We start from the raw sequence: 23,219 nt of genomic DNA, 5'->3' as shown, positions 1-23,219 counted from the left end.
TTCTGTTATTTATTTATTTATACTAATATTTTTGATACATATTTTGTGCCCGAACTTTTGTTTTGTGAACAACTAGGTAACAGTCCGTGCATATGCGCGGATTGCTATATTAATTATGTTATTTAATTTTAATTAATTTAATAACTATAAAGTATGCAAATATTTTTAAAAATATGTCCTTTTCACCTATCTATTTTCAAAAATATCCATTTTTAAACATGCAAAATTAGAAAGTTGTATAAGATTTTTAAGATATTTCTAGATATTACCTACTACTTAGAGACTCATTCAAATATTGATAAGGTTTTGAAAGGTTATTAAAAGGTATTTACAAAGTATATATAAAATACACATTATATATATAGGTAGTTTATGTATATTTTTCTAAGATTACACATATTTCAGTTTTTAGTGGCATTTTTAATATAAAATTTTTAAAGGCGTATTTTTCAAAAGTGGTATTAGAAAAGAGGTTTGAAATATCAAATAATTTTCATTACAATATCAAATTATATAACGTATTTCAGTATAATTATACATGCATATTTCTCGAATATTTTATTTTTTATTGTTCAGCTTGCATAATAGGCCCATTGAAAAAATGTTATAAATACCATTTTGTTGATACATCTTCTCAAAGATACCACTTTTTGTCATTTTCATTTTTGCCCTCTTTCAAACAACTATAATGTGTTAAATTAATTTCTGAATTTTTTTTTTTAGATTTGGATTCTCTATTTTATATTTAGGATATAGTTTTAAGGGGGTAGAGTTTAGTATTTGAAGTTTTGGGTTAAAATTTAGTTATGTTGTATATTAAAAAGAGTACTATTGAAAATGGACAACGAAAAAGGGTATTTTTACAAAAAAGTATAGTGAAAAGGGTATTTGTGCAAATGCCCCTAGTTTTATTTGGTATTTTGACCATTCAAGCTAAAACAAATACTGTGTATTGTACATAATAAAAATGAATATTTACTATGATATTCAAAAATTCAGTTTAAGTTGTTCATATAAACTAATACATAAACTAAAGAGTTAAATTTATTGAAATCCAAATTCAGTTTAAGTTGTTTATATGAATTAAATACATTCCCAATAAAATCATATGACGTGCAGTCAAAAATTCCCAATAAAAATTCCATAGATTAATTTTATCTTTAATTTCTTTTATATTCTATTTAATTTAAATTATATTTCTAGGTTTAATTCTAATTATTTTCTCTTTGTAGTACAACTGGATTGGAAATGGAATATCAAATCTTCTTTTATATAGAAAAATCATTAGATTACAAAACTTGAATTAAATAAACATAATAATAATCTTTATATAATTATATGTTGGATCACAAGAACTAAATAATGGTGAGTATACTAAAAATGTATTTAAAAATTTTGGAGGTAAGAGAGAATTAAGGAAAATTAATTTAATAATTGTATTAGAATAGTTTATTTCCTTAAAACATTGCATACTTTTACAAATAAAATAAATATGTAAGAAATAATCAAACATCTAGATAAAGAAAAAATATGATTTCTTTAGCTTGGTTATCTTATTTTACAATGATCAAAATTCATATTTGTTGAATCTGCATGATAAGGTTTTTTGTATAGCCATCAAATTTTTATTATACATATGTAATTTAAAATTAAAAATAATAAGAAAACAAAGAAGGAATGAAGCAATACATAAAACAAAGAAATAAAATTGAAAACACAATATAAGATATATCCAACAAAATATATAACTAAACATTTACAATGAGTTTTGAACCCATGCAAAAACATAAACAAAACAAAGAAAATATTTAGAATTTGAGATATGGTGGAGGAGGATGTGGGAATGATTATTTATAGGATTTGAAGTGGTAGAAGTTATATTTCTAAAATAATATAATTAGAGGAGTTACAAATATAATTGATAGTGTGTTTAATTGAAAATGAATGTAGGAAAACAATAGTCAATTCACAATTTATGTATTTTCAGTTACAATTTAGTAGTAAATAGTGATTTAAATTATGAATTTATGTATATGATTAAATGTGTTGAATTTTAAGTTTAATTAAAAAGAAATATTATGTTTAAAACATTAAAGAGCAAATTGACCATTAAGGAGAGAGGGAAACTTTACTTTTATATATATGTTAAATTGAATATTTACTATGATATAAACTAAAGAGTTAAATAATTAAAATCCAAATTATGTTGTATGTAACAAATTAAATATATTCCCTATAAAATCATATGAATTGCAATCAAAAGCTTTATATAATTATATGTTGGATCACAAGAACTAAATATAATGATGAGTATACTAAAAACATGTATTACAATTTTTTTGGTGGTAAGAGAGAATTAAAGAAAATTAATTTAATAATTGTATTACAATAGTTTATTTCATTAAAACATTGCATACTTTTACAATAAAATAAATATGTAAGAAATAATCAAACATCTAGATTAATAATCAAACATCTAGATAAAGAATAAAGATGATTTCTTTAGCTTGATTATCTTATTTTGCAATGATCAAAATTCATATATTTTGAATCTGCATGATAATTATTTTTGTATAGCCATCAAATTTTTATTATACATATGTAATGTAAATTTTTTGTTACCATATGTAATGTACAATTAAAAATAATAATAAGAAAACAAAGAAGAAATGGAGTAATACATAAAACAAAGAAATAAAATTAAAAACACAATATAAGATATATCCAACAAAATATATAATTAAACACTTACAATGAGTTTTCAACCCATGCAAAAACATAAACAAACAAAAAAAATATTTAGAATTTGAGATATGGTGGAGAATGATATGGGAATGGCTATTTATAGGATTTGTAGTGATAGAAATTATATTTTTAAAATAATTTAATTAGAGGAGTTACAATTATAATTGATGGTGTGTTTAATTGAAAATGAATGGAGAAAACCAATAGTCAATTTACAATTTATATAACTTCAGTTACAATTTAGTAGTAAATAGTGAATTTAAAGTATGAATTTATATATATGATTAAATGTGTTGAATTTTAAGTTTAATTAAAAATAAATATTATATTTTAAAACATTAAAGTTCAGGTGTTGACTGGTTCTCCCGCTACCTCCCGCAAACGCTGCGTTTGCGGGTGGTAGCGGTTGCTAGCGATTGGAACCAATCATACAAACCGCTTCCAATCGCTCATAATCGCTTCCAACCGCTTCAAACCACTGAATTCCAAAAGCTGCTTCCCGCAAGCGTTTGCAGTTCGGGCGATTGCGGTTGGAATTTTTTTTTTTTTTTTTTTTTTTTTTTTTTTGTAAAAAAACTTAAAGAAATCAATGATAATGATTTTTTTTTTTTGTTATATTTTCTATTGAACCATTTTACTCATTAATGATGGGAGATAATGAAGTACGGATACGACTGCAAAGATTATAAAATAAACAATTAGAAGAAAATAATATTCCAATTAACAATAACCCGGAAAACTTGATGTAAATTTAATGACACATCGCACATAAGTTCAAAAAGTCTAAATAAATATAATATTTCATCAGAAATTTAAAAAAATAAGATTATTTATGAAAAATATTAAAACAAATCACCAGTGACCCTTCTCAACTATCACTTGACCATTCCTACCGATGCAACTACTGACCCACAATCTAAGAGAAAAGAGAAAAGATCTACGATCTAAGCATATGTTTTGTCATTTATCAAATTACTTGATTAAATTTTTGGTGAAAATCCAAATGAATAAAGGAATAAGTATTTCACTATGATTTTTTTTTGAATAATTATTATTTTTATAAATTTTAATTATAAATCAAGTTTAATAAAAATTTTGGTGTTTTTAAACATTTATATATTAGATATCACATTTATTATGTTCTAACCGCTATTGCATCCGCTAGTCAACCAGTCGTAAACCTCCCGCAAACGCACCAATTTTAAACCGCTAAACTAGTCGTTCAAAACGCTTAATAACGCTTGAAACCGCAATCGCCCGTTTTCGCAATCTTCCGCAACCGCAACCGCAACCGCAGCGTTTGAACCAGTCAGGCCCTCAAATTGACCAATAAGGAGAGAGTGAAACCTTACTTTTATCTATATATGTGATTTTCACACAAACATCATTATGTTTGAAACAATTAATTAAAGTTCATTATTCCAAATTGATTATCATCTAAGCTTATTGTCACATTCTTTATGTACTCTGGTTGTGATGGAGTTTCGTTGTAAAATGGGTAAAAGTCGTACTCAGCAATACAACTCGGCCAAATCAGTCTTCCTCCAGTTCCGTTGATGGAATTTTGCAGACAACTCTAGCAGTTTTGTCTTGTAATATTAGGAGTGTGCACTGAAGCAGCCGGTACAAAGTCTAGAATGCTGTCAATTCTGTCTTTATCGTATATAATTTGCTAGAAGGGTTGGCTGCGTGAATGGCTCTAGTTTATGAAAGATTGTTTAAGAACTCAAAATAAAGAATAACTCTCTTTATTAATCTCACAGGAAACTCACTCAAAACCTTTAAGAAAACTTTCTCTCAAACTCTCAAACACAGTCTATCAAAAACTATATGTGATGCATCACCCCGCAACACTTTATATAGAGAAGCACTCTTTGCTAATTTCCAAATCCAAATTGGAAAACTAACTTATTAAAATTTCCTAAAACACAAATATGTATATCTAGCTTTTCTCCTAAATATACTTGACTTTAGCCTCAAGCTAATTCAAGCTTATCCAACAATGGCAGCTTTGTTCATCGTGGACGACACGAGACCTGTGAACCGGTCTATTTGATTTTGAATAGACGAAATATTATTGGTGTTAGTCATGATTAGTCATCCTAATGGTTGATAGAATATTCTTGTGAGAGTATCTTAATATTTTAAGAGTGTAAACAATAAGAGGGGGGTATTGAACTTGGATTTGGTAGGATTTTGTAGGATTTTAATATTTTAGAATTTTGAAAGATTTGATTGAGTTTTTAGGAGATTTAATTAGTTTTTAAAGTTTTTATATTTGAAATACAAGAAAATGAATGAGATTCTATAAGGCCATATTTATCGGTGGATCAGTTAGGGTGATCTTGGGTCTTTTAAAATTGAAATTAATTGAATAGTACCCATAAGATCAGCCCAATTGATCTTGAATAAGATCAGTTCTTCATCTGATCTAAGGGCCATGTGTCACTCTCGGAAAGAAACTTTCGTTTTATTATTCATTTCTTTCGAACATAATTTTGTTCTTCTTCTCTCGCGAAAAAGAAAAGCGAAACGGCGAGAGATTTTTTTTCCCTCACCGTCGTCTCCTCTGTCCGGCCATTGAAACACCGAGGCGACCGATCTCCTCGTCTCCTCGTCTCCTCGTTTCCTCGTGTCCACCGATTCTCGTCGTCTCCTCTCTCTCCTCTGTCTCGCGAAGTCTAGAGATCTCCTCTGTGTCTCCTCTGTATCTATCAAGTCCTGAAAATAAGGTAATTCTGGAGATTTTGAGATGTTCCGATTCATGTTCTGTAGCTGAATTTAAGATTACTCTAGGGATTTTGATTGCTAATGTTAGTGATATGCATTGTTTGAATCTGTGATTTTGGTTTAGGAATCAACCATTTCAAGCTTGAGGGAATGGTTGGCTGATCCAACTGTAGGAAACAATGCTACTATTAGGTTGGTTGCTGGTACTATATTCATGCATGAGGAAGATTATAACGAGGCTCTCAAGCATACTCATTCTGGAGGAACCATGGATCTGTAAGCTTGTTGATTTTTCTTTTGTTGGATCTTGGCTTAGTGATTCTCACACTACAAGAAAACATGGATTTTACGACTACAATTGGCGACTATATATGTAGTCGTCATTTTTGGCGACTAAGTAGTGACTATTTAGCGACTATTTTACGACTACAAATATTTGGTCATATATTAGTCATTTTTTAACGACTGCATATGTTAGTCGCTAGTTTAGTCGTAATTTAGCGACTATTTTATGACTATATTGCACACCAAAATATGTAGTTGCTAAATAGTCACCAATTTAGCGACTAATATGCGACTTATAGTAAACGGTCGCTAAGAAGTCGCATATCAGTCGCTATTTAAGAAAATCATAATTTTCAAAATTTAATCCCAAACCATTAACCAAACCCCAAGACCTAAATCATAAACTCTAAATCTTAGAAATTAATTCATAATTCATAAATTCAAAACTTAACCCCAAATCATAAACCTATACACCAAACCCTGTACTTTAAACCCTATATCTTAAATTTTAAACTTTTATAATGTATAGTATATAGAAATTAAATTATAAACCATTTAACCAAAATATAACCATTATGTGTATAAAATTAAATCTAATCTAAAACTATTTAGTGTATATATATAATTTAATACTTCCAAAAACTATTTACTTATAAAATTTATTAAATTAGTCATTGTAAAATCTGAAACTAATTGTTGATAAAAAAAAAACATAAAACTATATCATTTAGTCTGGGCTTTGAGAGGCTTTTGTACCACTTTGGATTTTGATATGAATTGAAAATTGGCCAACAAAAAAAAGAAATAAAAATCAACAAACAAAGAAACCTTCACCAACCTGTGCCTCTATTCCTCACACTACACTTAGAAAAAAAAAATCATCATCACTCTCGAAACTCTTTCGGAGAAACTCTCACTCTCATTTCTTCGAATCGCGATGACTCTGTCCGGCCAAACCTCCGACCGTATCTCCAGATCTAGAAGGGAAACTGGTTTCCGTGGGAGAAGGTTAGTTTGTTCTATCTCTATTTCCCCCTTTAAATCTGATTTTGGGATTAGGGTTTCTGGTCTACGTTTGTAATGACCTTAATCTTCGAATTGGTTTGAAGACGACATATAAGAAGCAGAAGCTGAGAGGTGAAGCGGAGGAAGACGGCATAGAAGACGAAAAAGCTAAGCCGTGGATTTATCGACGAAATTAGAAGTTGGGATCTCAAAACCGGGAAAGATCTGCTTCGATTCAAGTCGTGTGCTTCTCCGGCGCACAGCCGAAAACTTGGGTCGACTAAAGAATCAATTTTTCTATCAAGCAACAATGGGTCAAGTTCTCTTTTGCTCTCACACCTATCCTCTCCGACGTTCTTGAAGGCTTAGTAGTTGCTTTCATTTGTTATCCCTTTTTTTTTTTTTTTTTTCTTGTTCCGCTGTAGGAGCATAGATTTTCACTTTGATTCTGCTGAAAACGAGTTTGATTTATCTGCTTGATATCGGTAGCCAATGCTGATGTGATCCACTTAGTTGCCTTTTCGCGTTTCTCATCCCCTGTGTGATTGCAGATGAGGGAGGATAAGAAGTAGAAGAATGATGAAGGAGAAGTGAGGGAAGGAGTAGCGCATCAATAGCTTTGTTGCCACGCGGGTATATCTCTTGTCATTTCTTTCAAATGTCTAGCTCCATCTGTTTTGGTCTCCATGGAGGTGGGTTTCTTTTCTTTCAAAAATCCTGGAACTGCTTTGTTATTTCATCTTTTCAGAATTCTTGAGTACTTATGTGCAAAATTGTTTTGTTTTTTTTTTGCTTTCTTTGGTGGGTTTCTCTCAGATCAAGTGTCAGCTGTTTTGGTTGAGTCTTGTGGCTTAAAGAACTTAAGGCTCAACTCGGCTCTCCTCAGTGTCACCAAAGTCACCGAAGGTACTCAAACTAAGCTCTCTAAAAGCATATCACTTCTTTCACAGAGTCACCTCAGTTTTGGTGATTTTATATGATAAAATCTGGTATGTGTGTGTGTTGGTGTTTGTGTTTGTGTCTTTGAAGCTTATGGTTTGAACATGTGATTTTTGTTTACTATATTATTTTGTTGTTTGTGATCAATAGACTGGATTTGGAGAAGCTTGAAAGCGGTTGGCTGGAAGAAGATAGGTAAAACCCTTATGTTTATTTTATTACTCTTGTATTACTCTTCAATTCTTTGAAGTCACATTGTTGCATGCGTAAACCATCTTAGGTCGAAGATGATGTTTGGCTTACAGAGAAAGCCACAGCCAAGCACACTCTTAGACAGAGCTCATGATGTACAACTTTATTTCAGAGCGTAAGGTAAACTTTCATTGGTTAAGACATTTTCTTATCCTATTGTATCTTTCGCTATTAAGGTACAATATATATACTTTGCTACTTATTGTTGTGAGACTTTTATTAAATCTGTCAAAGAGTCATTTGTTTAGAAGCCTCTGTTGTAATTTTTGTGAGGCTTTTTGTTGAATTTGTCAAGAGTTATTTGGTAATACCGATCTCTAGACACCTGTTTTATATGCACTCTTTAACTTGAGTCACCATTGTCGATCTTCTTACTCACACTCACGTTTTTAAGCTAGAAGACATGTTAGTTATAGTGAATTGCTTGTCCCGATTGTTTCTCATTTCTAGTCTCGATTTTGAAATTGTGTTATATTGATAATGGGAAATGAGTCCCCATGATACATTTTTTGTTTGTTTGTTCTGAAGAAATGAGTTGCTCTTGGAACATTAATGGGAACTACCTAGGCTTTAATGATGGAATACAAAGCAATTGAGAATGTGCTACAAACCATTTATTATGTAGTTTTTCATCTATTCTTATTTTTAGTTATGATTTTTAATTTTATTTTGTAATACAATTTTTTTGTAATCATGGTTTATAATAATAAATATAGTACTCAAAAAATAATGTTTTAAAACATTATTCATAATTTAAATATATTTAAAACAATTAATAAAATATATGTAATTTGTATAAATACTGTATAAATACTGTATAAATACAATAATGTATAAATACTTGAATACAACTATAGTCAGTAATTAGTCGTTAATTAGTCACTAAATTTGGTGACTACATTATGACTATTTTGCGTTGTCGTAAAATAGTCGTAACGTGGTCGCTAAATTTAGTGACTATATTATGACTAAATTTACGACTACGCAAAATAGTCGTAATGTAGTCGCTATTTGGCGACTAATTTTACGACTATTTATTTTAGCGACTCTCGATTTACGACTACTAGTTTTAGTCGCTATTTAGTCGTAACACACCGTTTAGCGACTAAATAGTGACTAATAGTGCAGTCGCTATTTGCCTGTTTTCTTGTAGTGTCAAGCTATTACCATTACTCGGTAATTGATTGGTGTTTCTGTATATTTGTAGGCATGCTTTGAATGTTCAGATATTCATAAAGATGCATAGGTCAGATTATGCTGAGAAACAGCTGAGAGTGATGCAACAGATTGATGAAGACCACACACTCACTCAACTCGCGAGTGCATGGTTGAACCTGGCAGTTGTATGATATGACTATCTACTTCTTTTTTTTTCCCATATAGTGTAGAGAAGATTGTTAATGTGTTTGCTAATGTTAAACTGTTGTATGATCTTAGGGGGGTTCCAAGATACAGGAAGCGTATCTAATCTTCCAGGATTTCACTGATAAGTACCCAATGACAAGCTTGATCTTGAACGGCAAAGCAGTTTGCTGCATGCATATGGGTAATTTTGAAGAGGCTGAGACTCTACTACTTGAAGCACTCAACAAGGTGAGTGATGAGCCTCAATCCATTTCTCTCATGTCACCGGATATGCTGCACTTGCTTTATCAACTATGTTTATACTATAAAACTCCTTACAAGAAGTCTATAACTTCTTAATTATTCGTTTATTGGAAAATGGATATGTCCTTTTTAAAACTTCTTAAAACTCCTTACAAGAAGTCTTTTTTTGCAGCCAGCTGAAACTTTCACATCCTGAACATGTCCTTGTGAAGCGAAAAGCATCAGCTGAAGATAACTTCGAGAGAGCACTTCAATCTTTCGCCTGAAAGTACCTCAAATCTCATGGAGTCGATAAGCTTTATAATCTACCAGAAGAACATCATTATCTTACAAACTTTGTCTTGACATTATCATATATGAACAGTTTTCCGGATGTGTTGCATTTAACTTTGATTTCTCATTGAAGCTTTTGTTGTCATTGAGTTTTAAATCCAACAAGAGTAGAGAACTTTAGGCGAAGTTATATACAAACACAGAGCTTGATCCAATTTTTGTGAACAAATAAAAGAGCCAGTGAAGCTTATATTATTATGACTAATTAAAGGAGTAAATTTAATTAAATAAATTGTTTGTCTTGTTTAATTAATTAAGTAATATGTTTGTTTTTTTTTGAATTTTAGTAAAGTTTTATAAGTTTGCAATTAAAATATTATTTTATTTATTTTTATAATTGTTATATGTTTAAGAATATTAATAAACATTATATTATTAAATAGTATTAAACATTCTTAAATTATTTATTAAACATTAATCTATGTATTTATTAAACATTCTTAAATTTCTATAAGAATATTATATTATTAAATCTTAAGATCTTACACATGTTCTCCCAATAACTAACTTCTTAACAAAAGTTTTTAACTATTGATCTTACATTATTTTCACAATATTTATACTCTAAGAACACCCTAAACTGATTTCCCTATAAACATGTCCTAAGATTTTGTTATTAAACTTAGATGATTTTAGAATATTTTGGAACCAAAAAAAAGGTGTGATCTCGACATCTCGTTTTACTCTGTAAAATAAACACAGACTCTCTAATGTAGTACTCTCTAAAATAATCCACAGAAAGGACAAAGTGTTTATCTTTTTAGTATTGAACATATGGGCAAATTGATATACTTTGAGTGTTTGCGTTGCTTGGTGTGCTCTATTGCAACAGTCCTCAAAATTCGTGCATCAATCTGCAGTCGAATCAATATATATATATAATATGGTTACGGTTAGACTACACAAAAGACATGAAAATAAAGATGATTAAGCAGCAAAAATCTAAAACAGTGTCAAGTAAGTGAAACTATTTGATCAAAACTAATATCCATAAATACAGCAATTAAAAGAACAAAGATAGATGCTTTGATCAATATCTCACTGCTGGACTTGGTAAAGTTGTAACTTAAAATAAAGAGACCAGTTTGGATTGACAATTCTCTAATTATAGTCAATTTAATGGAATCGAACTCCGATGAGGAAAGTCGAATTCCAGTGAGTAACTCAAAATTATATTTATAAAACATTTTCTAAATTCATAAACCATAATATGTTCTCTTTGCTGCTCACTTCCTCATTTTGCTTAAGTCTTTTTACGTTCATCTGAATTTTATATTGAAAATATAATATTACCTAATCATCCATTATGGTTTTAAAACTTTTTGATTATGAATTTTTTTTATTAGAGTTTTAAATTTGTTTTTCCTAACCAAAAATTTATTTTGAAACTCATTAACAACATCCTTTATAAAAATTGAATTTATAAAAAAATCTTATTTTTGCACAAAATACTTTAAACTTTGGGAGATTTATTTAGATGTGATACATTTTAGGTAATATTATCATAATCTACAAAAAAAAAAATTATTACTAGAATATCTCGGGTATTTTCAAGATACCCAACGTGCCCTTGTTTTATGTTACTGGAAAAACGTAATTACAAAAATGCCACTGCCACGTCAGACGCCACGTCAGAAATCGCTGATGTGTATTAAATAACTTAGTTGTAACGCGTCACAAAGGTAATGACGGCTGAGTTACAGGTATGTTGCGGCTGATTTATGGAAAAAACATTTGAGTAAGAGCGGACGGCTGACTTAGAGCATAACTCAGCCCAGCGTTACAGCTGACTTATTAAAATCTGGCTGAGTTATGCTCTAACTCAGCCGACGGGTGAGTTTTCACCCGATGGTTGAGTTGTCAAAATTTTGGCTGAGTTATCACTACGACACGGCTGAATTAACTTTTTCCGGGTGGCTGAGTTATGAAAAACGACTGACTTATGAGATGTAGTTACAGCTGAATTATGGTTAAAAACTATAACTCAGCCGTGATAGGCTGACTTATCGTACAACTCGACCATTTCACGGCTGACTTAGTAACAAAAGATTAATTACTAGAATATTATTCAGTTACGGCTGACTTATTAAACGATACGGCTGAGTTACATATTTTCAGTTGATGAAGCAGCTGAATTTGGCTGCCATTTTTTTGCTTTTTAATTACTGTAATGTTATTCATGTTGTGACTGAGTTATAATTTGTTTGATGGCTGACCTACTACGTCAGACGCATCATCCATGTCAGCATTCCATGTCATCATCTTTCTTCTCCGAAAATACGAAACGTCGTTCCTTCGACTCTTATTCTTACATGGTTTTTACCTTCTTCTTCACCTTGTTCTTCTACTATTTCTTCACTTTCTTCTTCACCTTGTTCTTCTACTTCTTCTTCACCTTGTTCTTCATTTTCTTTCGTGGATCCAGTTCCGATACTAGTTGTTTCTGGTAATTGGGTAAAGAAACAGAGATATGTATTTAACACCGACGATAGAGGGTGTATAGTTGTGCAGATAGATGGAGGCACAACACACGACAAGCTTGTGGAGCTTGTTCTTGAAGACTACGGATTGGACGCGTATAGCCATGAGCTAAACGCATGCTCTCGATGTAAACAAGTTGGGCACAGTGCGAAAACTTGTCCGATACAGTATTATTGTAATACATTTGTTTTATTTTGTGCAATAACTCAGGCGTCAAGCATTATAACTCTTAATCGACGAGACCTTTTGTTTTCCGCTTTCATATTATTCCTTGTGAAAACTCAGCCACAAAGCATTATAACTCAGCCGTCATATGAATCAACGAGACCTTTCATTTTCTCGTAAATACTATAACTCAGCCGTCAAGTAATATAAATCAATTGTTTGCTTTCAGATTATTTATTGTGATAACTCAGCTACAAAACATTATAACTCAGTCATCATATGAATCAACGAGACCTTTCGTCTTCCCGTAAATATTATAACTCAGCCGTTAAGTTTTTTTTTTTTTTTTCGGGTTGTGACGTGGAAAATCGAAAATGATGTGTATTTTTTTTTTTTATCTTTTTTTAATGAGAATCGAAAAACTAAACCCAAAGGATAAATTGTAATTACACTTAGGGCACTAAACATTTGAGCAATTTTTAGAAGATTGTTAGATATGAGGAATAAACTAACTTTTGGATAACATTTGAGTAATTCTTTCTTAAACTTTTGGTTTACAATATGCCCCAAAAAATTGATGTCTTAATTTTCGGCTTCACTTGCTTGGCCCATGGGTTGGGCATGTTCCTCTATTTCATAACTTGGAGCACACTCAGCAACCACTTCAAAATTACCCTCCGATTTGAGTTTCTTAACCTATTTCAACAAGAAGAATATCCTTTCCCCATAATTATAGATCAAACATACATTTTTTGAACATAAACTGCATAGACACATTCTCTAAAGCTAAATAAAACTAGTACTAAGCACATTTTTACATTGACAAGGTTAAGGCATACCAGAATAGCTTTAAGATGAATTGGACTCCATTACAAGAGACAAAACTTGGGAGCTTGTTGAAAAACCCAATGGGGTGATGCCCATAAAGCTAAAATGGATCTATATAAAGTTGAAAGACATGAAGATGGTTCAGTGAACAAATATAAAGCAAGAATTGTGGCAAAATTAAAGCTATGTGCAACAACAATGTGTAGACTTTTACGAAGTGTTTTCACCTGTGGCTAAAATCGAAACTATATGACTACTCATAGCTCTTTCAGCAACAAGAGGCTGGTAGATACACCATATAGGCGTTAAGACCGCTTTCTTGAATGGAGATTTGAATGATCTGGTCTATGTAATTCAACCTGAAGGTTTTATAAAAAAAGGAGAAGAGGATCGCGTGTACAGGCTTTATAAAGCGTTGTATGGCATGCGTTGAGCTCCAACAGCTTGACTCGATTTTGTGTCTCAAAGGACATGTCCTTTAAGAGATGTTCAAAGGAGCCATTGTTGTACTTCAAGAAAGATAAGAAGGACATCTTTATCGTGGAAATATATGTTGATGACTTATTCGTAACGGGAACTTCGCGGAAGGTCACAAATCAATTTAAGAAGGATATTTCAGAAAATTTTGAGATGTCGGCCCTTGGAACATTATTGTATTATCTTGGTATAGAGTAATTCAAGGAGCTGATGGGATTAAGATAAAACAAGAAGGCTACGCTCAATGAATCTTTGTAGATACTAAGATGGAGTTGTACGTGTAATTTGACTCACATACCAATGGAGTCAAATTTCGTGATCTCAAAGGCTGAGAAGGAACGAGAGATTGATGCCACAAGGTACATAAGAACCATAGGATACTTGAGGTATCTTATTCACACTCGACCATACATGGTGTTTGTCGTAGGAGTCTTAAGTCGTTACATGCAAAGTCTGAGAGAATCTCATGGACAAGCTCTTAAACACATTTTAAGGTATGTAAGAGGAACCACCAATTTAGGTCTGTTTTTTAAGAGAGATAGGTCAAGGAAGATCATCAGATATAGTGATAGCCAGAGCCGTGCCTACGTTAGGCAATATGAAGCCTTCGCCTCCGGCCCCATTTTAAGAAAAAACATTCAATAGCTTATGAGTTTGTTTACAATGTGCATTTACGACAAAGTTTTATTATAGAAAATAGAAACGTTCAAAATGAGTAAATGCTTTTATTATTTTTCTCTTAACCTTCTAAGTTCTAAACGTGATGTTTTAATAAATTGAGTTTGTGATTTTTGTTACTTTTGAAATTAGTATTGTTGTTAGAAATTAAAAAGAAATATTGAAATAAAAACAATTAGTTGATACAAAGTCGCTTGATTACTCATATTAGGTAGTAATTGATAACATTTTTGAGTTATATATGAGTAATGGCCCTAACTCAATGGTAGTTTTCCCAAAAAAAAAATAGTTATAAACCACTGGTTTTGAAATTTTGGTAAACAATCTTTTAAAACAAAAAATATGTTTTACAAAAAATATTTTATTTTTATTCTGATTCTTTGTTCACTAAAGATGTCATTATTATTATAAGGTTTTTTTAGGATACCGCCTCCGGCCTTCTCATCTCTAGGTACGGCTTTGGTGATAGCAGTCACAATGTCGATGTCGACGACGGAAGTAGCACAGCATGTCACGTCTTCTATTGTGGTTCATCACCAATAACATGGACCTCACAAAAGCAACCTACAATAGCGTTATCTTCGTGCGAGAAAGAATTTATGGCCTGCAACAAAAGCCGCAAAGCAGCCATATAGACAAGAAGGTCGTACGGAGGATGGACAACAAGTCAACCATTGCTCTCGCCAAGAATCTAGTATTTCATGAAATGAGTAAGTACATATTTTCGAAATATCATTTCATTCGTGAATGTGTGGAGAATGATCATGTCGAAGTGGAGCATGTGCCAGGTGAAGAACAAAAGGCGGATATACTCACTAAGCCGTTGGCCAGATTCAAGTTCAAAAGGTTGAGGCTAATCGAGTTTCCCGAAGTTCAAGTTGAAAATATGTGAAAAAATGTTGTGTAATTCCAATTACTTGAACGAGAAAGGCCCTGTTCGGGAGGCAGTCGCTGCGACAGCAGCCGGCGATCAAAATTTTTACCTACAGATCTCTTTTATCTCTTGTTCATCTCCTTTCCATCCTTCAAAATCTCTGTCGCAGCGATCAGTATTTTAGGAATTTGGAGTCGCTGGATTAAACAGCTACAGAACTCATCCTTTAAATCATTTTAATTTGAACTAGCGACTGTCGCTGATTTTTTTTTTTCAGATCTGTAGATTCAAATCAAATTACTATTACCAGAAATTTACAGGTCTGTACTATTCCATCTTCTTCTGCCATTAACGACACAACCCAGCTTTAAAAAAAAAAAAAAAATCAAAACTCTTGTCATTGAAAACCAGTCGCTACTAAGAGTCGCCGCGACAGCCTTCCGAACAGGGCCAAACTGTCTCTTAGGAAGTTGGGACTTTAATCTCTTATGCCCTTATGTCCAACATATCATTTTACACTATCCACATTTTTTCTATATACCCTTGTACCTTTACAATAAACATATATCTCTGTTTTGCCCTTTTTATTTTCTTTTTATATAATTTAAACAAACTATGTATTTATATATATTTGATAAAAAAAACTAAAAAACAAACCAATCAAATTAAAACCTAATCGCATCTCCTCCTCCCCATCCGTACAACCCACGCATCTCCAATTCCACCATTGAAGCTCCATTGAAGCTCGTATTCAGGTAATTTCTGGGTTTATTCTACTGTTTTTGTTCAATTTCAACGTGTTTGAAACTTGTTTATAGTGTAAGAACAAGTGTTGATGTTAGATTTGTACAACATTTGTGTTTCTATTTGGGGATATTGTTTAGATTTCTTTTAAATTCGTGTTCTTGTATGTTTATTGGGTTCATCTTGTTAATTTCATTTGCTCAAGTCTATTAGACTCAGATTACGTTTATAATTTATGGATCTAGGGGTTGAATCGAGCTAGATGACATTAGGTTTCCTCGTATCTGCATATTTAGGTACAACTGATACAACTAGGACATTTGATACAACGATTACAACTGGTAATGAATAGAAAGCGAGAAATATTCTGATGTTAGGGAATTTTATTCTATTTTCAGGGGATAATGAATAATAATCTTCGCACATTCATTCATTTTGATTATGGGGGTAATTATTTGAACAATGGAGATGAAATACAATGGATTTCAAGAGAAGATGTTCGTCATGCTCTTTTGATGAAGGCACCTATTGAGGAGGTTACTTTTTCTGCATTGATTGATAAAATATGCAGAAAGATGATGGTAGATGCAGCGACGAAGATGAAATTTAGTTACATTCCAGTTTCAGTGAAGCCTAAGAAACCAATATATATCTTCGATGATGATGATCTTTTGTGTTATCTAGAATGGAATCAAACTGAATTCAATGTAATGCATGTGGAGTTGGAAAAAGATGACGAACAAAATCATGGTTGTGAGCAAAATCGAGTTGGTGAAACTGGTGAAGTTGGTGAAATTGGTAACGTTGGTGAAGTTGGTGCAAGTAATGCGGAGGAGTTGATTTCATGTGCAAGGACTCGTATTGGTGATGGTATCATGACTCTTTATGCAGGTGAAACGTTTGAACATAATGAGCTGGTTCGAAACGATGACAATGTCGCAAGTGAAGAACAAGAAGACGTCATTGTTAACGATGATATGCTGCAAGTTACAAAGGTACATTTGGAATGGGAAGATGGTGTGAATCTGACAATATGTCAAGAATTTGGAAGTAAGAAAGCAGTACAAGATTTAGTTGAAAAATGTGCACATAAGAACTGTTTTGAGTTTGTTATTGTGAAGTCGGATCCGAAGTTGTACGTGGTAAAATGCAGTGAATCAAAAAAGGGTTGCAAGTGGTATTTACGAGTTGCGAAGCTTCAGAATTCAGATTGTTTCTCGGTTAGAACTTACAACAAAATTCATACGTGTTATCGTTCAACAGCAAGTACAAGCAGAAACAAAAGGAAAGGCTCACAATGATTAGTAGCATCTGTTTTGCGTGAGGAATATCCATGTAAGCTTAAGACTCCAGTTCCTAAATATCTCATCCCTTTGATTCAAACAAGAGTTGGTGTTAAAGTGTCATACTCCACTGCATGGAGAGGAAAAAAGCAAGCTGCTAGTGAGGTTCGTGGTAGTCTTGAGGAAAGTTACAAGATGTTGTATTCTTATATGCACATGTTAGAGGTAGTGAATCCAGAAACTGTCTCATGTGTGGAATTAGACGAAAATAATAATTTTAAGTACTTATTCTTCGCGCTGGGAGCTTGCGTTGAAGGCTTCAAGGCTATGAGACAAGTGATCATTGTGGATGGAACCCACCTTAAGACTGCACAAGGTGGAGTGCTTATTGTTGCTACAGCTCAAGATCCTAATCATCATCATTATCCTATTGCTTTTGGTGTAGTCGATGGTGAAAATTACTTAAGTTGAAGTTGGTTTTTCAATAAGTTGAAATCAAGAGTACCAGACGCCCCTGAACTTGTGTTTGTTTCTGATAGAAATCAAAGCCTTATCAAGTCAGTAGCTGAGGTGTATCCATTGTCTCAACATGGTTATTGTATATATCATTTGGATCAAAATGTGAAAGCAGCATGCAGTAACGTCAACAAAGACACCGTTGGAAGAAAATTCATAGAATGTGCTAGGTCTTATACAGAAGGTACGTTCAAAACACTTTATCATGATTTTAGGATAAGGTATCCTGCTGCAGCGGTATATCTAGATTCACATGTTGAAGAAAAAAAATGGGCTAGATGTTATTTCCCAGGAGCAAGATACAATATAGACACCAACAATTGTGTTGAATCTATTAATGGTGTTTTCAAAGACGCAAGGCAATACTCGCTCTTACCAATGATCGATGCTATTGTTGGGAAATTGGCTGAATGGTTTAACGAACATAGGAAGACTTCTGCATCAGTACCTCCATCGCAGATAATGGTGCCTCTTCTTGAGAAAATATTGCACTAGAGATGTGAAGAAGCGAAGTTGCTACTGGTGTATGAACTAAACAGCTTCTTATTGGAATATAATGTCATTGGAGCTGATGGTAGCGGTTATTTGGTAGACCTAAAAAACAAAAGTTGCTCTTGCAAGCAATTTGATATTGATAATTATCCATGTGTGCATGCAATAGCTGCTGTCAGCGAAGCATCTAAGAGTGTTGATAATGAGTGTGAACTACATGATTTATGCTCCAAATATTATCGGATGGAACAGTGGTCATTGGCGTATTACCGGACAATATATCCAGTTCCCCATATGTCTCAGTGGATTGTACCGGAACACATACAACAATTGTTTGCCTTTCCTCCACCTTATGCCCTGAAAAAAGGAAGAACCAAAACAAAAAGGTTTAAATCGGTTGGAGAACATGGGAAAAGGAAGAAAAGATCTATGGGACGCATGTACGAGTACTTCCAGAGTGGTGGTAGTACTGTATAACTGTATGTTCTGTTTTTTGTTGTGAAACTCGTTTGTTCTGTTTTTGGTTATCAAACTCGTTTGTTCTGTTTTGGTACAATTGACTGTAACAGGAACAACTGTGGTACACCTATGTTATATCTAACTTTAAGCAATTTTTCCCCGTGGTACAACTAAGAACAACTAAGGTACAACTACATGATATTTAAATTTTAGTAATTTTTTTTCCGTGGTACAACTACGAACAACTAAGATACAACTATGTTTAAGTTTTGTTTTCTTAAATACTAAATTTAACTATATGATTTACAATTATGGTTGCTAATGAAATGAAAGAAAAACTAAGCTTTTAACTTTATAACTTATGCAATTTAAAAAACTATTCCTAATACATTTGATGTTCCTACATATAGAGACAATATTCCTTATACTTTGAATGTTACTTTGTAAATTTTAACCAAGTAATTATGTCAAACATGAGAACAAGTTATTTGACACAAATTTTCAAATGAAATTGCATTAATCACGTATTATCAAATGTACTACTGCAAACGATCCTTTTAAATTAAGGTACTACTGATAATTTGATAAAACAACAAAAGTACAACTATGTTCATGCATGTACAACTATAAGCTTGAGTACAATTACTTGATTTCATGACCATTATTTTATTAATTTATTGAACTTTTTGACCAATATTTTATTGACCAAGTAGAACTTTTTGCCTTTTGTTGACCAATGTACTTTAGTTACGTATTATTTGATTTTTTACATTTGTTGACCATTCATCATTATTTATTTTATTCATTTGTATTTAAGTTCTTTATTTTTTAATTTTATCGTTATTTTTCTTCTCCTCAATTGTACCTAAACTGTACCAGTTGTCCCAAGAATTTTTTACTCATATAGTTGTTCTTATTCATTATTTTATACTCAGTTGTACCTAACCTGTTCCAGTTGTCCCAATAGCTTAAGAAATACATTCATCAATCCGAAAATCCTGAGTCCATCAAACAACACCAACAAAAAACAAAATGAAAACAACACCAACACTAACATCATTTTGCCTTCAATTGTTGACCTTTCTTCTTTTGCCTTGTATACGGACTCTTAAGGTACTTTGAAGGTTCGCCTACTCTCTTCCTCTTCTGCGAACGTGTCTTAACCATCTCAACATCTCTTTCTTCGCCTCCTACTGCTGCTGCTTAATCTTCACCACTCATCTCAACATCTCTTGATTCGCCTCCTATTGCTGCTTCTTCTTCACTACCCATCTCAACATCTACTGCTGTTGCTGCTTCTTCGCCTCCTATTGCTGCTGCTTCTTCACCTCCTACTGCTGCTGCTGCTTTTTCGCCTCCTACTGCTTCTTCTTCTTCTTCTTCTTTTTCTTCTTCTTCTTCTTCACTAGCCACCTTATTACCACTGTCTTCTTCACCAGACATCTCATCACCATTGTCTTCTTCTTGTTGTTCCCTAGCCACCTCATCACCATTGTCTTCTTCTTCTTGTTCCCTAGACATCTCAACACCTCCCTCAAAACCACCATCATTCTCATATCCAGACCCTCTAAAATTGTCACTAGCCATAAAATTCAGTCCATCCTTATTCAACATCTTTCAACCTTCTGTCCAAGACACTAATCTTCTTGTTGATTTCAGTAAACCCTGCTTTCATCGCTCCCATTACTTTCTTTTCAAGCGCTTTAAGATTGTTCACAAACCTAGAAGTCTGTGGCGGGATGTTTTCCTCTTCTCCTGCTGCTTCTCCTTCTTCTTGTTGCTGCTCTTCTCTCCCATTTTCTCCTCGAGCAGACACATCTAAATTATACAGCTCTTTCCAGCATATCTTCTTCCTTTCTACACATAGGCGATGCTCCCAACTCTCAGCAATTGGATCACTCGATTGTATCTCCTCATTTTCTGTGATGCGAGCCATAAGAGGGACCTCAGACAATTCAGGTTCCAAAATGCTATGAATTTCCTGTTGAATAAACAAACAAAATGCTAAGATTTCTAAATCTAAAACAAACTTTAGATCACTATGAGAAACAATTTATAGTTAAGGAGAAACACTTACCGTTGTAGATCCAAGGGCGTCATTTACATCTTCAATTGGGAAGCCTTTCATGTGACTATACCTCCACTTTTGTTTGCACATTCTTGGACAACCTGGTTCTGCTCCTACCACATCCACTTGAAACTTACTCTTCAAATCAGGAATGCACTCACACGCCAATATCTACAAGTTACATTAAACCATAAGATACAACAATTATCTACACAAAATGCTTCACAACAATTAAATTTTACCTCCAAAGGAGTTAAGAAACCCGGAAAAAACCAAGTTGACTTCACACGCCCCTTAAAACTATCCATCAAACGGGAGATATTTGTAATACTTTCGTCAAATGTGTATCTCCCCCACGGAAACGTTTCACATGCATATAGATCATCCACAATTTGAAGCATAAAATCATCGATGTAGCCATACTTTTTTCTAGGTGAGATGATAGTGCTTAAGAACAAGAGCACCGCCATCTTTAACCGGTCTCCACATGCTTTCATTGAATGTAGCTTTCTTCTCACATCTTTGATTCTTACCACAATTTTTTTCGGCTTTTTATTTCCTTCTCCTTCTTCTTCTTCTTCTTCTTTTTCTTCTCCAAAATTCCTTTTCACAAACTCATCACTCCCCAATTTCTTAAAGTTTGATGGATAGATACGACAGTCTAATCCACAAATGAGGCCATGCTCCCTAAGCGAATATCGAACAGGAACGCTATTCACCACAAACCAACAGACTCTATCTTTCTCCATACAAACCATGCGAAGCAACAACAACCACATACACGTATACCTATGGTTCTCCTCCTTATGCATGTGCCAAATGTGCTTAAACTGCGAGTGTGAGCGAAACCAATCCTTCTCTGTTTCCGTAAGGATTTCCAAGTCTTTCATCGTTTTGTTCTCTTCAGACCTTGATGACAGCCTACACCACTTTGTATAATTTGTTTGCTTGAAGTAAAACTTCAGAGGTGGTATTGGTTGGGTCTCCTCTTCTGTATCCTGCAAAACAGAATTGTAATAAATAGTTGTACTAAAATGTCTAGTTGTACCAAACAAACTTATATGTACTAAAATGTCTAGTTGTACCAAACAAACTTATTTGTACCAAAACACAACTCATTCAATTTCTCAATTCCCGCTATATCTACAAACCTAAATCAAACCCGCTCCATGTACAAACAAAATCAAACTCTAGTATCTCAATTTCTCTAAATTTCACTCTAGTTACCTGTGGATGCGATGGAGGAGACCTCTGTTCCTCGGATTCTGTTTGGGATAGATCCTCATAATCTGGCGGCTGAGGAGGATCTAATGTTGGCGGAGGAGGAGAACCTTCAGTTTGTGGAGGAGGAGAACCTTCACTTGGCGGATGAGGAGAATTTTCAGTTCGCGGAGGAGGAGGATCTACTGCCAACGGAGGAGGAGGATCTACTGCCGACGGAGGAGGAGAAGCTTCAGTTTGCAGAGGAGGAGGAGTTATTGCTGGCGAGGGAGGAGCTATTGCTGGCAGAGGAGGAAAACTTGAAGTTCGCGGAGGAGGATCTTCAATTACGGGATTCTTCTTCTTCCTCTTCTTCGAATTTATACCATTTCGAGTCTTAGGACCTATTGATATCACTAGATTAACAAAAAAAACACAAAATTTAAGAGAGTTCGTTCGTTTGAGTTTGAACCCTAATTTTACAAAACAAAAAGACTTACCTTTACCGAAATTGAGGAAAACGACGAGAATTGATAAGATTTTGAACAAATAGAGGAGATGCCCAAGAGATTTTGGAGGATATTGTTGAAGAACAGAGAATTTTGGTGAAGAGAGGGAGAAGGAGAGAGTCGGACAGTTAAAAATGGGGAAAGAGGATAAGCGAAGGAAACAAAAAAAAGAGTTGAAAAATGTTTATCCGAAATTGTTTGGATAACCCGAATATTTGGGTGGGTAATCCGAATGTTGCTGGTTGGGTTGGTAAATATTGGAAATCGTTAAGGTTATTTAGTATTTGACCAATTTTTTGATTAAAAGAAAAAAAAAAATTATTTATTATAACAAAGGTAAATTAGAAAAGAATTTGAGAGAGAAGGGCACCAGAGAATAAACTCCTAGGAAGTTGCTAGAAATAGAAATATAAGGATAAGTACTTAAGATTTGCGTAATAATAGTCCTATTAAGTTAAACAAGTAACTTTGTATAACAAGAGTCTGTGGAGAGATGTTCCTAAGACTTAGAGAAAGAGATTTAGTTTTGAGAGAGTTTATTGAAAAGT

The 23,219-nt window shown here is 33.2% G+C and overlaps 1 protein-coding gene, 1 long non-coding RNA gene and 1 pseudogene across 7 annotated transcripts; all 3 read left to right on the top strand.

Moving 5' to 3' along the window:
* Positions 1–5,800: 5,800 nt before the first annotated feature.
* LOC104703711 (uncharacterized) lies at positions 5,801–8,603 on the top strand. Of its 6 annotated transcripts, none has more exons than XR_754233.3 (7): positions 5,801–6,768; positions 6,870–7,079; positions 7,317–7,457; positions 7,582–7,671; positions 7,855–7,899; positions 7,985–8,076; positions 8,485–8,603. It is a non-coding gene; the product is annotated as an uncharacterized LOC104703711 (long non-coding RNA). The 6 variants fall into 6 exon arrangements; XR_015562672.1 differs by having other exon boundaries at positions 6,523–6,768; positions 7,317–7,398; XR_015562670.1 differs by having other exon boundaries at positions 6,523–6,768; positions 7,582–7,754.
* A 538-nt stretch (positions 8,604–9,141) lies between these two features.
* Positions 9,142–9,986, top strand: LOC104705156 (coatomer subunit epsilon-1-like). The gene is made up of 3 exons (XM_019228085.2): positions 9,142–9,299; positions 9,394–9,549; positions 9,737–9,986. The coding sequence occupies exons 1-3, from the start codon at positions 9,195–9,197 to the stop codon at positions 9,758–9,760; spliced, it is 285 nt and encodes a 94-aa protein (XP_019083630.2). The 5' UTR covers positions 9,142–9,194; the 3' UTR covers positions 9,761–9,986.
* A 6,562-nt stretch (positions 9,987–16,548) lies between these two features.
* On the top strand, positions 16,549–18,912 carry LOC104705155 (uncharacterized; annotated as a pseudogene).
* Positions 18,913–23,219: the final 4,307 nt, after the last annotated feature.

The sequence above is a fragment of the Camelina sativa genome, chromosome 7 (assembly GCF_030686135.1).
Source record: "Camelina sativa cultivar CO46 ecotype springtype chromosome 7, ASM3068613v1".
Lineage (NCBI taxonomy): Eukaryota > Viridiplantae > Streptophyta > Magnoliopsida > Brassicales > Brassicaceae > Camelina > Camelina sativa.
This window is presented reverse-complemented; position numbering and strand designations above follow the sequence as displayed.